Source organism: Meriones unguiculatus, chromosome 11, assembly GCF_030254825.1.
Source record: "Meriones unguiculatus strain TT.TT164.6M chromosome 11, Bangor_MerUng_6.1, whole genome shotgun sequence".
In the NCBI taxonomy this organism is placed as follows: Eukaryota; Metazoa; Chordata; class Mammalia; order Rodentia; family Muridae; genus Meriones; species Meriones unguiculatus.
In genome coordinates this window covers 40663770-40680877 of record NC_083359.1, presented here as the reverse complement: position 1 = coordinate 40680877, position 17108 = coordinate 40663770, and the positions used below count along the sequence as shown (strand labels likewise).

General features: G+C 49.7%; 1 protein-coding gene across 7 annotated transcripts in view; it reads right to left on the bottom strand.

Moving 5' to 3' along the window:
- Positions 1-17108, bottom strand: part of Tbc1d24 (TBC1 domain family member 24) — a 34241-nt gene that overhangs the window by 4870 nt on the left and 12263 nt on the right. For 2 of the 7 annotated variants that reach the window (XM_060364026.1, XM_021644773.2), the window contains 8 exons: positions 8695-8804; positions 3980-5061; positions 3358-3375; positions 2681-2839; positions 1736-1799; positions 1364-1459; positions 691-922; positions 144-314 (listed from right to left, as the gene is read on the bottom strand). In XM_060364026.1, the coding sequence (XP_060220009.1) occupies positions 160-314; positions 691-922; positions 1364-1459; positions 1736-1799; positions 2681-2839; positions 3358-3375; positions 3980-5061; positions 8695-8804 (1916 nt within the window). In that variant the 3' untranslated portion in view covers positions 144-159. Of the gene's footprint in view, positions 1-143; positions 315-690; positions 923-1363; positions 1460-1735; positions 1800-2680; positions 2840-3357; positions 3376-3979; positions 5062-6973; positions 7161-7523; positions 7553-8694; positions 8805-17108 lie in introns of those variants that run through there. The other 5 variants (XM_060364028.1, XM_060364027.1, XM_021644774.2 and 2 more) reach the window with 5 other exon arrangements.

Below are 17108 nucleotides of genomic sequence, written 5' to 3'. Positions count from 1 at the left end.
AAGAGGCAGAAGCTCAGGGCAGGGAAATGTAGCCCTGGGAGGCAAACCTGCCCACTTCCTGGAGGTGGTGTCTCATTCATTCCCTGATCCCTGAAGAGGCAGCTGGGCCTCTGTCCCATCACCCCTCAATGTGGCTCAGTCACCATCAACGCAGGCCGGTCACTGGGTGTCAGGGTCTTGGAAGCCCCAAGCCTCCACGGCTGCGATGAGGAAGTTCTCAGAGCAGAGGGGCTGGTTGTTGAAAGTGTCGCAGTGTCCGGTGCGGCCTCGGTTCAGATCCCCATCAATGTACAGTGCTTGGCCACCTCCTCCCCCTGTGGGATGTGCAGGTGAACAGATGTCTTTCTGCTCCAACAACCACCCCATCCCTAGATACCCCGTCCCCTCTGTCCTTGAAGGCTCTGTTAAATAGCTATCTCGGTAAAGAGAGCCCTCAGACTTACAAGGGGTTTTTCTAAAACCATCTGGGCCTGGCTCCCTGGCTGATGCTCACCTGCTAGCCTGAGGCTCCCATCTTTCATGTCTGGTCTACCCCCAACAACCCAGCTCCTTTCCCTTTGCTTAACTGAGGTGTCCACTCCCACCAGTCAACAAGGACTGGGCACAGGGCCTTCAGCTACCCACAATCCTCCATGGCCCCCTCCCAGTACAGGTAGGACCCAGACTGAAGTGAAGGGACCAAGTGCCCACCAATGATGAGGCAGTCATTGCCCCCAGCCATGAACATGGACTCAGTCTTGGAGGGCAGGTTGAAGTGCCGGGCAGCCAGAAAAGGTGAGAGCCGATCAGCAGGGTCGGAAGAGACAGAGTGGCTGAGGAGAGAAGGGCTGGCTGCAGACTCTGAGGACTTGAAGGATGTTGGCTTGGTCAACTCTGGGTGCTTGATGACCACCCACTCATAACGCTGTACCTCCGGCTGCAGCTGGGAACGAATGGGTGACAGTCAGAGTCACTGGCATGTGGTACCTCACTGGGCCTTCATGCTCCGAGGCCACAGCCCATCTCCATCCCATGACTGCTCTGGGCGAGTCCCTGAGGGAGAGACCGTGGCAATGGCATATCATATTAGCAGATGAGGTCCTGCTAGCTCTGGGGATACTCACAGTCCAACCAGCAACACCCAGAAGTAACCAAGGGCGTGTTTTAGGATGTTTGCTACAAGGAGAATAAAACAAGGCTCCTGTGCAGGGTTGCCAGGCACATGGTGTGGTGACTTGTAAGCCCCTCCAGGCAGCCTCTGCAGCAGCCGGGGTCAGACAGTACCCTGGCCCAGTAGACAGAAGTGCTCAAAACGTCTGAAGAGATGGGAAGAGCTGAGGAAGGAAGGAGTGGCCAGAGGACCTCCACACCCAGCCCAACTCACCCTAAAAACAAAGCATTCTCCAGTCCCGAAGAATCCCAGCTTGCCCCCGAACTTGTTCCTCTCGCTCCAGTCTGTGGACAGGTAAGCCCCGCAAACCTAGGGAGAAAGCTGGGTGAGGCCGTGCCTCCTGCCCTCAGGGGCCACCCCTGTTCAGCTATGCTGAGTGACCGCGCCCCGGCTTAGGGTGCTGGATACTGCATCCTCCCACCACTGAAGGCAAAGAGGGTGTGGGAGAGGGCTGAGTTTAGGGAAGAGGACCCTCTGGGTCATTTTTGTCTTCCCTTGTGCCTCTCAAGCGTCAGAATAAGCTCCATGCAGGGACCACATCTACATTCGGGTCTTGGCACCAGCTCAGCAAACCAGGCTCCTCACCTCCTTTTGCGTGGTCTTGATGAGTAGGAGGGTGGGCTCGTGTCCTTCACACTGGAAATAGAACCTGGGGGGCAGAGACCACATGTGACACCCCGCATGCCGTCCCTGGCACCTCCTGTTATCACTGCCAACCGTCAGTCCCAAGGTCTAGGATAGAGAGGCCTAAGGCCTATGCTCCTTTCCCACCACCTCTGTCTACAGTGGCTAAGAACCTTGCAGTGTCATTTTGGCCAGGCCAGGCTGCCCTGGCATGACAAAGGTGAAGATTCACAGTGCATTCCCCCTCAGGCAAAGCTGAGTGCCGGAAGCTACAGGGAAGCAGGAACCAGAGAAACAGGAAAGCTCAGCCCTGTACATGTGAGGAAGGTAAGGCTTGCCACCATGGTGCTCAGGTCCCTGGGGGCTGGGAGAAGTGACTCTTAACCAAGCCAAAATGCTTGTGTGGTTGTAGGCAGGGCCTTGGGGTGGGGGTGGTGCACAGCTGGTGAACTATCCTTGGAGACCTGAGTACTAACAGGACCTGGGCTAGCTAGCCTGGAGGGCAGTGTGCCCCCACTAGCATACCAGGGGCTTACACAGGCAGAGCCCCACAGAGGGGTACCTGGTCAGGCTTGTGATGAACACAGTGGGTGAGGGTAGCAGGGAGGCCAGGGCCAGCTCTCCAAGTGACTGTCTCCTGACAACTCTGAGCTCCCGAGATGGGGACTTCGGTATCTTTACGACGCCTACAGAGCTCTCAGCCGTGGTGCACACAGCAATGACTTCTAAAGTTTACACGGCTTGGGAGTGACGTTAAGCCCGGGAAGAGGCTCTGATTCTCAGGCCTCACAGGAGGAGGCAGGACATTACCAGGGTCCCAGGTTCAAAGTCTTCTTTCCAGCTACCCTATCATGTCTTGCAAGTGGGGTGGAGGCTGTGACTCTCTAAGTGTTGGGGGCACCTCACCTGGTCAGGCTGTACCCATGCTGCAGTGAGGAGAAGAGCAGGAGGGGTTGACAGAGGGCAAAACGCTCAGGGATCCAGGACCAAATGTCTCTCATCTCCTTCACACTGACAATCTCCGAGCGGAAGTTCTCTGCATGGACAGCCAAGTGCACAAACTGCCTGGGAAAAGCGAGGAGGGGTCAGAGCCCACAGTGACCAGAGTCCAGCCTGAGTCCACCCTTACCCTGTGGCCCCAGAGCTCCATTTTGGTAAGCCTGGAAAGGATATCTCTCCTAGTCAGCCAGGTCTGCAGCCTGGTTCTAGGTGCCACTGGGAAATGGGGTGAAATTATTCCTGGAAGCTCCACCTCCCCCCTGATACATGGGAGAGTGCCCAGCCTGGAGGTACAGAGGACAAAAACCCTTTTCTTTAAGAAACCAGGATAAATGAAGTAAGCCTCCAGCAAGACAAGGCTGCAGAGCCAGCCAAGCACCAGCAGATTGCACAACTGAGACAGAAAGATGGATGGACAGACAGACAGACAGACAGTGCCTGCATCGATCAGGCTAAAGCAGCAAGCAGAAGCCAGCCCACGAGAGCCACGCAGGTCTTGGGAGACAGCAAGCAGCCAAGCCAGAGCTGGCTGGAAGAAAGGCAGGGCAGAGAAGGCAAGCATGGAAGTGTGGTTTCAGACCTACCTTTTAGAAAGTGAGACACTGAGAAACAGGAGGAAGCAACGGACACGGAGAAGAAGAAAAATAAAACAGACAAGGCGAGGTTAGTGGTGGGTACCAATCCCCAGATATGCCTTCCTTTGGGCCCAGGAGAAAGCGAACTCCATCTCCATGCCAACAGCCATGCCTACAGCAGCCTACTGTGTCCAGTGTCAAACACTATGACTCTTCCCAACCTTGCTTTCCAGAAATAGGGAGACCACAATCAGCACTCAAAACAACGTCAGCCATGAAGCTTGGAGCCGAAAGGGCAGAGCTTAGGAGGCTAGGCTGGCAACTGCTGAACCTTCTGACCCCCGGGGAGCATCTAGCTTTCTTGTCTGGTTAAGGCCATAACTACAAAGCCCTTCCTGCTTTCTAGTGTCTTGGTATCCACATGGCAGGTGAACAGACAGAAGGCTAGAAGCAGGCCATTGGCTGGCAGGACAAGCTCATGCTCAGATCTCAAGGATATATTCCTCTAAAGCTTCCTGCTCTACAGATGCAGTATGTTCACAGCACAGGCACACACACGCATACATAACACACACACACACACACACACACGCACACACACACACATGGACACGATCCTGGGTCCACCTACCTCTTCTGCTTGACAGTAATGCCTTTCTGCTTCAGTGCTTTCTCATTGGCCATCTGCAAGAGCTGGATCTCCTTTCGGGAAAATAGGCGTATGGCAAAGGCCTTCTCTAGTAGTTTCTCAGGAGACACTGTCTTGGCAATGTCCTTGACAAACATGCGGATGTCCTGCTTTACATTGTCTGACTCCAGGGGCTGTCCTGCTCTCACCTTGTGGAAGAACTTGAGGATGGCCAGAGCAACTCTGTACAACACCTTATAGCCTTCTACAAGGAAGACATCAAAAACACGGGCAAAGTAGTTGAGGGGCAGTTCCCCAAACAGCCATCGCTGCCAATCGGAGTAGACCTGCAGGACGTCCTCTGACACGGCCACCATCAGTTTGTGGGCTGCCTGGCAATACTTGTTCACCAGGTCCCCAAATGTCATGCAGGAGGACTCGAAGGCCAGGAAGCTCTGGTCGATGAGCTTCTTGCTGGGGTCATTGCAGGCTAGGATGCGGCAGGCCTTTTCGAAGCACTCTGCCTCGTCAATGCTGTAGTGCAGGAGCAGGGCCACCACGGCAGGCAGGGCAGGGCAGAAGGAGATGTCGGGGAACTGGTTGGCAATGCACAGGAGGATCTTGCGCACAGCGCCCTCTCCCCGTGTGTTCAGGCAGTAGGTGGGCACCTGAGTGTTGTCTACAAACTCAGGCAGGGGCAGGCTGCGGCTGCTGTGCTTGCCCACAATCTTGCCCACAATGTCGCTGTACACGCTGGCGTCGGGGGTGACGGTGCGGCAGGGGATGTCCCGGATCAGGCGCTGGTACACTCTCCCCCGCAGGGCGTGGCTCTGGGCCCAGTAACCCTGGCGTGCTAGCTGCTTCAGCTCCTGCAGCTCAGTGCAGTTCAGCTCCTTTGGCCCCAGGTCCCGGATGGACGCTTCCATCTTGTCCCTGTCCACAAAGCAATTGTACCCTGGGGAGTCCATGGTGCCTGATGTGCCCAGGAGGCAGGTCCCAGGCTGCCAGAGGGAGTAAAGAACAGCTAAATCCTGCAGCCCCGTCTCTGGGGGTTTTCTGTTAACCAGTCTGTCATCCCACACACCCTGTAGGATTGAAAACAATTTTAGTACATTCACTGAAAAGTTCACATTTTAAAGGACTTGATTTTGTCTTTATTTTTCTAAACAGGACTAGGAAGATAAATAATTGCTCTAAGAAGTCATCACTAACTTTGGAGAACAACTTTTCACATGGTCCATGTGTTACCAGACAGGCCATGGGTTCCAAGCAATGAAACACTAGGGACAGATTCCCAGTAATGCTCTGAAACCATAACTCCGTGGGCCAGAGAACTGGTTGGGTGGTTAAGAGTGCTTACTACTCTTTCCAGAGGACTTGAGTTCAATTCTCAGAAACCACCTCGGGCATTTTAAAACTGTCTGTAACTCCAGTTCCAAATGATCTAACATCCTCTTCTGGCCTCTGTGGGCAGAGCACACATGTGTTGCACATAAGCAATGCAGACAAACACACATAAAGTAACAACATAAATCTTCTGCTTCTTCATTGTCGTCTTCATCATCATCTTCTTCTTCTTCTTTTTTTTTTTTTTTTTTTTAGACAGCCTCTCTGACTTAGAACTCTCTTTGTAGACCAGGCTGCCCTTAAACTCACAGAGAGCTGCCTGCCTCTACCTCCTGAGTATTGATTGACATTAAAGGCACGTGCCACCATGCCCAATGATAAATCTTTTTAAAAGATTTATTTATTTATTTATTATGTATACAATGTTGTCTGCATGTACACTGCATGACAGAAGAGGGAGCCAGATTTCATTATAGATGGTTGTAAAACATCATGTCGTTGCTGGGAACTGAACTCATGACCTCTGGAAAAGAAGCCAGTGCTCTTAACGTCTGAGCCATCTCTCCAGCTCCCATAATAAATCTTAAAAAAAAAAAAATCTGCAATTGAGGCAGAGACAGCACATAGCTGTGAGTTCAAGAACAGTTTACAAAGCGATTCCAGGACAGGCAAGGCTACACAAAGAAACCCTGTCTTGAAAAACAAAAAGCAAACAAACAACAAACAAAAACCAAAAACATTTAAAATTAATTTTACTTACTTGTATGGGTGTTTTGCCTAAATATGTATCTGTGTGCCATTGTGCGCCTGGTGGCCTCAGAAGCTGAAAGAGGATGTCAGATCTCCTGGGACTGGAGTTACTAACAGTTGTGAGGTACCATGGTGCTAAGAACTGAACCTAAGTCCTCTGGAAAAGCAGCCAGTGCTCTTAAGCACTGAGCCATCTTTCTGGCTTAAATGTGTGTGTGTATATATATATATATATATTTTAAAAGGTTAAAAAAAAAGTCTGATCTTGCTATAAACAGCTTTCTACTTGAGGAGATCCATGTAGGCCACCGTAGTTTAGGGGGTATCTAAAAGAAACAAAGGTCAAGAAGAGCCTGCTGGACAATGCTTCCTCTCAGCCTGAGGTGTCAGTCAGGCTCTGACCAGCTGTGCTGAGGACGCTCATGCTTAGCCTCACCATAGGTGGGATACTAGGCCAGGACTGATCACTGCACTACATTCCGGTTCCATGGAAGAAGTTCTACAGGCAGCTCTTGTCTTCCTCTAACTGCCAGCTTAAAAGCTAAGCTCCAGACAGTTAATTCCAGGGGAAGCCGCTAATAGGGCAAGAAATAGGGCCTGGAGTGTGATTCTGTATTACAGGTGTTGAGGAACACGTGGAAGATGCCACAATTTCAAAACCAGACATTTCTGGCTCTAAGTAAACTACAGCTGGAAGGCTTAGGGGAAATGATACTATCTCACTACATGGCAGCGCTGTGATTCAGGCACACGTAAAACAAGTAGGCGTGCACAACAGGCCTTAGCACACATGCCTGAGATACCAGAGCTTAGGAGGAGGGGAAACAGGAGGATCATGAGTTCAGTACCTGCCTGGGTTACACAGGAAGTTCAAGCCTGAGTTATATAGTGAGGCCCTACCTCAAAAACAGATAGACAGACAGTCTGCAGAGATGACTCAGCAGTTAAAGAGCGTGCATCGCTTTTGCAGAGAATCTTGAGTTCAGCTCCCAGCCCACATGTCAGGAGACTCATAGCAGCCTGTACCCCCAGATGCAGGGGTCTGATCCTTTCTTCTGGCCAGCTCAGGCATCTGCACTCACGAGAACTACCCAAGAACAGACACACATAGACACACGATTTAAAAATAACAAAAAATATGGGGCTGGGGAGAAAGTTCAGGTGTTGAGAGCACTTGCTGCTTCTGAAGAGGTTTCCAGGACCCACAGGGTGGCTCACAACCATCCATAACCCCAGTTTCAGGGGATCTGATGCCCTCTTCTAACCTCTGTTGGCACTAGGCACACACATGAAACACATATATACATGCAGGCCAAACAATCTTGCACATTAAATAAAATACATTAAATAATAAATAAAAATAGCCAGGCATGGTGGTACACACCCTGAATCCCTGAGGCTGGCAGATCTCTGAGTTTGAGGCCAGTCTGGTCTACAAAGCAAGTTCCAGGACAGCCAGTTCTGTTACACACAGAAACTCTGCTTAAAAATAAAATAAAATAAATAAATAAGTAACAACAACAACAACAAAAAAAAAACAGACAAACAAATTTTACAGGGCATGGTGTTGTATGCCTTTAGCCATGGTGTTGTATGCCTTTAGTCATGGTGCTTAGAAGACAGAGATTCTTTCTGAGTTCAAGGCCAACCTGGTTTACTACAGTGAATTCTTAGCCAGACAGGGCTATACAGTGAGCCCCTTCTAAACAAATACAGATCAATTTTAGCCTTAGACAAAGGACAGGCAACCAAGGAAAGCTAAGAGTGAGACGTTCAGTTTTCCCTATTTGAGAGTCCCCGAGTTGGATATTTAATGCCAAGTGGTCAGTCCTGAAATCATGAACATACAAGTAACAGTAGATTAACTGAACAGGTTACAACTATATATTTAGGAATGTGTGGACGTGCACATGTGTGTAACAACAATTAACTAAAAAGACGCATGAAGTTGTGAGAGAGTGGAGGGTGTTACATGAGAAGGCTTGGAGGAAAAGGAAGGGGTTAATGATGTCATTACATTATAACGTCAAAATTTAAGTTATTATAAAAATAAATCTTAAAAAAGGCATCCATGTGGTGCAAATATATATGTGCAGGCAAAACACTCATACACATAACATTAAAAAAAAAAAAAGCAGCCAGGCAGTGGTGGTGCATGCCAATAATCCCAGCACTCAGGCAGGGGCAGGGGCAGGGGCAGGGGCAGGGGCAGGGGCAGGGGCAGAGGCAGAAAGAGGCAGAGGCAGAATCTGTTCTACAGAGTGAGTTCCAGGACAGCCAAGGCTACACAGAAAAACCCTGTCTCAAAAACAAACAAACAAAAAACAAAAACAAAAGCAAGGGCTGGAATGGAACTTAGTTGTAGAACACCTGTCTAGTATGTTTGAGGCCTTAGGCTTGACCTCCAGCAAGAAAACAGAAGAGAGAGGAAGGGAGAGGAGGAGAGAAAGAGAAAGGGAGAGAGGAAAGAAGGCGAGAAGAGGGCAGTGGAGGGGAAAGCTGAGGATGAGATACACTAAGAGGCCATGCACAGTGACCTATAACAGCCTGTTGATTCGGGTTGTAAAGCTTCCACCAAAAGGCACACAAGGCCAATATTTGCTCACAAACACTGGGCTGACCTTTCTGATCTGGGTGGTAGAACTGTCCAACAATGTCACAGGGGGCGGCTTCAGTGAGTTTTGGTAAATATCCACACAGCTCTGATTTCTCTTGCATCTAGAAAATTCAACTAGAAAACAAACAGAAAAATAAAATGCTACTGAGTTAAAAGAATTTTATTTTACTTATTTTTTTAAGACAGTTTCTCGGGCTGGAGAGATGCCTCAGTGGTTAAGGACACTCTCTGCTCTTCCAAAGGACCCAGGTTCAGTTCCCGGCACCCACATGGCACTTCACAACTGTCTGTAACTCCAGTTCCAAGGGATCTGACACCCTCACAGCAATGCATATATAATTAAATAAATAAATTAAAAACAGGGTTTCTCTGTGTAGCCCTGGCTGTCCCGAAACTTACTTTGTAGACAGGTGGCCTTGAACTCAGAGATCTGCCTGCTGTTACCTCTTGAGTGCTGGGACTAAAAGTGTGCACCACCGCCATCAGCAGAAGAATTATAATGTAAGTCCTAACGTGTGGGGCTGTGTAAGAAAACACCATGCTCTTATGCTTCTCTGTGTGGTAAAATATATGCAAAACAACGTTTTAGCCATTTTTAAAAATCTCTGTGTGTGAGTTTATGTCACACAGTACACCTGTGTGATCAGGAGACAACCTTGAGTGTTGGTCCTTGCTTTCCACGTCCTATGAGACAGGGTCTCTTCACTACTGCATACAGCATGCTAGCTACCCGTGAGCGTAAGGGATTCTCCTGTCTTCTGCCATCCCCCTCCCCCCCACTGCTGCATTAGGGATGGAATTAAAGATGCACGCTTCTAGTCAGGTGCGGTGCTACACACCTGTGATCCCAGCACTTGGGGAGGCAGAGGCAGGTGGATCTCTGTGAGTTCGAGGCTAGCCTGGTCTACAGGCTGTCCAGGACAGCCAAGGCTACACAGAGAAACCCTGTCTTGAAAAACAAAACAAAAGCATGCTTCTGAGCCCAGCTTCACACGGGCTCTGGTGAACCATCTCCTCAGTTTAGCCACTTTTAAGACACTTCAGGGCTGGAGTGATGTCTCAGCGGTTAAGAGCACTGGCTGCTCTGCCAGAGGAGCTGGATTCAATGCCTAGCACCCACATGGTAGTTCACAACCATCTGTAACTCCAGTCCCAGGGGCTCTGACCCCTCACTTCTGGCCTCCACAGGCAGCAGGCACATACGTGGTACACAGATATACATGCAGGCAAAAAAAAAAAAAATGCAAATACAGTGTCAATACTATTGCCACTGTCTTCAGAACTGTTCCATCTCCCAGAGTGGAACTCTTCTCCCGTCTTCCCCTAGCCCTACAGGTGACCTCCCTGCCCTTTTTTCTTAAATTGAAGCCTTACTATGTAGCACTATGAAGCTGTGATCATCCTGCAATAGCCTCCTGGGTTGTGAAATTACAGCTGTGCACCGTTACACCCTGGGTCCAGAATTTCCCTCCACTTCAGAAGGGCCAGGTATAGTGGCACACGCCTTTAATCCCAGCATTTGGGAGACAGAGGCGGATAGATCTCTGTGAGTTTAAGGCCAGCCTGATCTACATAGAGAGTTCCAGGACAGCCAGAGCTACATAGTGAGACACTGTCTCAAAAACAATAACAAAAAGACTTGATTTTATGTGTATGAGTGTTTGCCTGCATGTATGAAAGAGGATCACAAGTCTGTAGTGCCACGGGAGGTCAGAAAAGACATTGGATCCCCCGGAACAGGAGTTACAGCCAGCCCTCAGCAAACAGGTGGGTGCTGGGACAGAAACCACACCCTCTGCAAGGGCAGCAAGCACTCTTAGTTGCTAAGCTGTCTCTTCAGCCCCACTGGTAATTTTTTTTCAAAGATTTTTATTTATTTTATGTAGATGAGTGCTCTATCTCCATATACATCTGTGTGCCGGAAAGGGGCATCAGATCCCAGTAGAGATGGTTGTGAGCCACCATGTGGTTGCTGGGAATTGAACTCAGGACCTCTGGAAGAGCTCTTAACTGCTGAGCTATCTCTTCAACTCCCCCTCCCCCACTGATAAGTTCTCATGGGGGCTTCCTCATATTAAACATTAATTAAGACAAGGTTTTCTGGGGCCGAAGCTGTAGTGGCATAGTACTTAACCATGACTAAGGCCTTGAGTTTAATATCTGGCACTACAAACAAAACTCAAAATTGATGCAAGCATTCTAATCATATTAAATTAACTTTACTGTCCCAGTGGGAAAGCTTTGCTTATAGCAGGACCAGTCCTGATGCCTGATGGGTACCCGTGCTTCCTTAGGGCAGGTCTGGGGGTCCCTCTTGCATTTCTCTGAAAGCAGGGAGCCTACCTGCCTGCCTCCCCTCAGCCATGCCCGGGCCACACTGTACAATTTCCCACATCTGAGTCATCTTTAGAGCTTGACTCTGGGGTGAAAAACCTAAAGAGCCACCACAGGTCCATTCTGTCTGGGTGACAAGGACCTATTCCCCCTGAGCAAAATAAAAACATTTATAAATAGAACAGGAACTCAGCAGAACACGCCAACCTGCTCCAGGTTGAACATTAAGCTGAAACTGCAAAAGTGATGGAGGTACTGTTCAAAAAACTCCTTCAGGAAGAAACAGACACAAAGTGCTGCAGGAGGTCCAGGGGGTGTGCTGGAACCAGAGGGACACTGCGGCAAGGAGACCCAATGATCTCCCCTCACATCCGACTCGAAAGGAACCGTGATGTTACTGGGGCTAGACACAAAAGGCTTCCTTCCTCCAGGCGTCTATAAAATGGGCTCAGCTGCCTTGTAATTCCAGAGGATCTGACACCCTCTTCTGACCTCTTAGGGCAAAAGGTATGCTTATATATATGCAGGCAAAACATTCATACACATAAAATAAAATAAAATTTAAAGGTCTTTAAATGCTGGGTTAGGACGCTTTACATCATTTGATAAAAGAACGCACAATTGGGCTGGAGAGATGGCTCAGAGGTTGGGAGCACTGGCTGCTCTTTTAGAGGACCGAGGGTTTGATTCCCAGCACCCATGTGGAGGCTCATAGCCATCTGTGACTCCAGTTCCAGGGGATATGGAGCCATGAGCACATAGGGTAGCAGATATACATGCAGGGAAAACATTCATACACATAAAATAAAAACTACATCAATTAAAAAAAATGTAATGTGGGCAGTGGTGGTGCACACCTCTAATCCCAGCACGTGGGAGGCAGAGGCAGGTGGATCTCTGAGTTCAAGGACAGCCTGGTCTACAGAGTGAGTTCAGGACAGCCAGGACTAGACAGAGAAACCCTGTTTCTGGGGAGGAAAAAAAATGTATAATCATAAAGTATCAGATAAGACCAAACTACAGAACAAAACCTGAGAGTACTGTTCATATCATCACTCTAGTCCAAGCTCCCTTCAGCTGAAAGATATCTACCACTGTTGCTTTGGTAAACAGCCTTCATAACTGTTTCTTGTATTTCCACACATATAGCCAGGCCTGGTGGCACACACCTGTGATCCCAGCACTCTGGGAGGCAGAAGTATGTGGATTGACTTGAGTTTGAGGCCAGTCTGGTCTACAAATCAAGTCCAGGACAACCAAGGCTACACAGATAAACCCTGACTCAAAAATTTAAACAAAAACAAAATAAAAAAAAATTTACACACATATTACAACTGAGTGACATCTTTTATACATTGGTCATTGAAACGGAGTTAGAAAGGAAGGCAGGAAATTAATCAAAAGCATAAAATAAACCAGGCTTTTATACCCACACTTTGGAGAATTAAATTGTTCATTCATTCATTCATTCATTCATTCATTCCTTCCTTCATTCATTCCTTTCCTTTTTTTGTTTGTTTGTTTTGTTTTGAGACAAGGCCTCTCTGTGTAGCCCTGGCAGGCCTAATCTCACTTTGTAGACCAGGCTGGCCTCAAACTCAGAGATCTGCCTGCCTCTGTCTCCTGAGTGCTGTGCTTGAAGTGTGCACCGCTGTGCCTGGGCTCATTCTTTACCTTTTGAGACAGGTTCTCATGTACACCAAGCTGGCCTGGAACTTCCTATGTTCCCCATGTAGACAAGGATGACCTTGAACTTCTCCTGCTTCCCCTTCCTGAATGCTGGGATTGTGGGTGTGTGTTACCATTTGCAGCTCTTTTTCACTTTTTCTTTTCAGTGCTAGAGATCGGACCCAGGTTCTCCTGCTGGCTGAAGTGACCCTTCTCCGCTGGCTTGGGCTGTCACACAAACTTACAAATCAAAGCTGTTCCCACAAGCAATGAAGGTTCTTACTCCTCAGACTTCCAGCTCCTGACAGTGGTGCCCGGAGCAGACACTGTGTGGCCGGTCAAGGAGAGAGGGGCAAGCAGGTGCTGAGGCCAGCCAGTCAGACAGGCTTGTCTTCAAGGTCCAGACTTCGCTTCTTGGGCCAGGCCTCACACCTCCACATGGCAGTGGCTTTGTTGAAAGCGGCCATAATAACTAACACCTGCCCTCAGAGACACTGGTTCATCAGAGTCTCCTCGGAGGTGTCCGAGGAGAGCACGGTCTCTGGACTTGCCGGGGAGGACGGCGTTAGGATGACAGCACACAGCAGCACAGACCCTGCGCCGGCGCTGCCACATGAAGCAGCACCTTTCGAAGCCACTCTCCCCCAGCCCGAGGGTTGGAATTTGTCATCACAAACACTGCATTGTCCCCAAGCCCCTGTCCGCACCCTCAAGTTCTCCAGGGAAGAGCTGGTTCCCCCAGGGGTGCCTTGGCTGGCTCCCTGGCCCACAGGTCCATGTGTTTGGAATGGGAAGCATTCTGTATCTTGTGCCCTCAGCACGGCGCCTCACCAGCAAGTCCGTGAGAGCAGGAAAAATGCCACCTGACACCTGTTAGACCCATGGAGTACTAGCTGGTGGTAGTTGCAGACAGAAGGGACTCCACGGAGCGGGTCTGCAGGATGACGGCTACTTCACCGAGGGTCCACAGTGTGGGCAGCTCCCAAGGGATAACGTCTGAGCTGGAGTAACGAAACTGACGCAGCCGTCGGTCGTGAGTGTTATACGAGAAGGGCAGGCACCAAGAGCCCAAGAGGGCAAGCTCCAGAGAGAAAATGTGTGGCCAGAAAGTACAGCCAACACCAGGAGCAGGGGGCCAGCACAGGCACACACGGAAGGTGCCAGGGCTTTATGCTAAGAACAGTGGGAGATGGGGAGGGCCGTGACCTACGTACGGAGGTTTCTGCTGTGAGGGCTAGAGTAAGACTGCTTAAAGAAAGCACTGCATCCGCAGACCCGCCAGGACAGCTCCGGTATCTTCCGCAGTTTTCTTTTGAGGCTGCACTCAGAGTCTTAGGCCTGGTACTCCATATGCAGGAACCTCCGGGAGGCATATCCCAGAGGCCATTCCTGAAGAGAGGTGCAGTTCTCCCACAGGCCATAAGGCCAGAGCTTGAGTTCTGGTGGCAGGGCCCCTGCACCTGCCACTTTCAGCAGCCTTACTTCCTCTTCCTGCCCTGGGCTGCTTCTTTGCCCACTTCACTAACCTCCCCCTAACGTTTACAGACTTTTCTTTAGCATGGTGACTATCTGAAAGTTCAATGTGGCTGGGTGGCGTTGGCACACACCTTTAAACCAAACACTAGGAAGGCAGAATTCCAGGCCAGCCTGATCTATAGAGTGAGTTCCAGGACAGCCAGGGTTACACAGAGAAACCCTGTCTCAAAAAACTGAGAGAGAGAGAGAGAGAGAGAGAGAGAGAGAGAGAGAGAAAGTTCAAGTAACCGAAGGTGAGAAGGATGTAGTTTAAAGAAAACAAAAAGACATGTAGAAAAGAAATGCTAGTTCCCCAAAATATTATGTTATGTTGCTGGATTGGGTGACATTTTCCAGGTGATGCTTTGACCCATCATAGGAATATGTCCTCTGTCTACAAACCCAGGGCCCTGGGTTTGCCAAGGGTAAAACCAAAGGATCTGGGGAGCCATAGATGATGAGCTCAATGTAGAGCTCAATCACAGTATTCTCTGAGGAGGGGCATTCCTGTAAGACATTTCTATCACAGATGCCCCAGGAAAACTCAGAACTCAACGACTTTCATCTGTAGTAAAGTCTTTGTTGTGCTCTTTGTCCACAGAAGGAAAGGTGGCCAGGACTGGGCTGTAAGGAAAGCATTCTCATCAACACTGGCTTGACTGTTGTGGCATGAGTGCCATTCCTGCAGATCTTTGGCCAGGAGGTAGGGTGGGGTGGTGGTTTGAATAAGAACAGTCTCCATAGGCTCGTCTTTGAATACTTGGTCCTAGCTGGTAGAACTGTTTGGGAAGGAGTAGGAGGTGTGGTTTTGTTGGAGTAGGTGAGTTATTGGGAACAGGCTTTGAAGTTTCAAAAGCCCCCACTATTCCCAGTTGGCTAGCTCTCTTGCTACTGCTGTCTGTCTGTCTCTCCTTCATGCTTGTGGATCACATGTAAGCTCTCTGCTACTGCTCCAGCACCATGCCTGCCTGCCCGCTGTCACGCTCCCCACCATGATGGTCATGAATTCACCTGAAACTATAAGCCCCAATAAATTCTTTCTCCTATAAGTTGCCCTGATCTTGGCGTTTTATCACAACAGAATAAAAGTAACTAAGGCAGGTGGAAAGGAAAAAGAGTGAGCACAAGAAAAAAATGAGCTTCATCCTGGATAGTGACAAGAGATGCTCTGGACCAAGTGGTTGGCGCCTCTACATTAGAGGCCCACCTCACCGTCTTCAGCCACAGAGGCTGGCTGCCAAAGGTGTGGCTTCATAGTCCGCCATATTCACTCATAAGAATAGACCGATGGCACAGGACTTACTCTACTTTGGAGACGGAGGGGTCCTGCACCAGAGGACCACCCAGTCTGCTGATGATATGCTAAAGCCTGTGAGCCTTCCACACTGTCACTGCCCTCCTGGAGGTACAGGCCTCTTCACAGTCAGCTCTGCCCTAGCTCCTTCCTCAGCAAGGTCAGGTCCCTTCTTAATACCACCAGGCTGTCCCAAAACACTGCATTAGTCACAAGACTGACTACACTTCTCACCTCTTTTCCCAAACAGGTAGACTTGAAAACAAGCTCCTTATCATGTGACAGACATACTGTGCCCTGAGGATTACATTGTAACACACCTGCACCTGGGGCCTCCCTTCCTAGATACTTGCCCTTGTCACAGGCAATGGGGGAGCCAATAACAACAACAATAGCTCCTTTGCTTCAAATTTTTATTCATTCCACCAACTTTCAGTGAGTTCCCCTTTCTGCCTGCCCCAGGCTGGGCTCTGGGGATAACAGAGTACAGGGGACTCCGGAAAAGACTCACAACCATAAATGCACACAGTAGTGTTACCTCAAGTCTATGAAGATGGGAAGCTGGGTGGGGTGGGGTGGGTGAAGACAGAGTATGGAGGGATAGCATTGCAGGAAGAAAGGTGTGGGAGACATCATTAAGTTGGGGGAGTCTTTGGTGGGCAGTACAGAGGAACTGGTGTGAAATGAGAAACAGGAGAGGTTAAATATGTGACATCCCAGACCTAAGAGTAGAAAACCACCCTGATGTTGGTCCTGGAGGAGCCAGGGAGAAACAGGGGAGGTCTGATCTAGCTGAGAAGGTGAGGAGAAGGGCTAGAGGGCAGCCATGGAAAGTCCAGGTGGAGTGGTCCCCAGAGGCAGCTTAGGGGTTGAGTGCAGCAGACTCGTGGGTTTCCTACGATGCTGACGGCACAGGGAAGGCACCCACACCCACACATCACCACCGGACAAAGACAAACTGTCCTAAGGGAGTGCTACACTACCCTGTCCAGCTCATTTAGCCTGACAATGCTTCCTCTAGCCACAGGAGCAAGCTGACTAGGACCCAGGTTCCTGACTGCCTGAACCTTAGTCACCATGCTGCACGTGAGGCAGGGCTCAGCTTTTCCTCTCCAGTCTTAGCAATTCCCACATGCTTTCCTGGAGACCAGGAGTGGGACACCAGACAGGAATAAAGAATGTAGAGTTGAGACTGGGCCCCTAGCCTGAGCACATGGGAAACCTGATGCCCAGCAGGCATCAAAGATAACACTGGACCACAGAAGGGGGCAGTGAGGCACTGTGGGCATTTCCATGTGATAGACAAACACACATTCCTCTCATGCTGGCCACCCTAGTATAATTCAAAGCATGCCTATGCTTGCTCATGAAAAGAGCCCACCAGTGGGGAGGGGGTGCAGGATGCAGACCACTGAAGAACACAGCCAGACCTCAACATCCGCTTGGCACTGACCGTCCCTGTAGGGCGGGGAGGGGGCCACAGATATGCTGTCTGGGGATGGGGAAGACACACCATTATTATTATGATAGTGATGGTTTGTTGTCTGATAAGATGCTCAAAGTGCCAACACATCCTGAGCAGCTGGCCCTGAGGTGAGTGGTGTGGG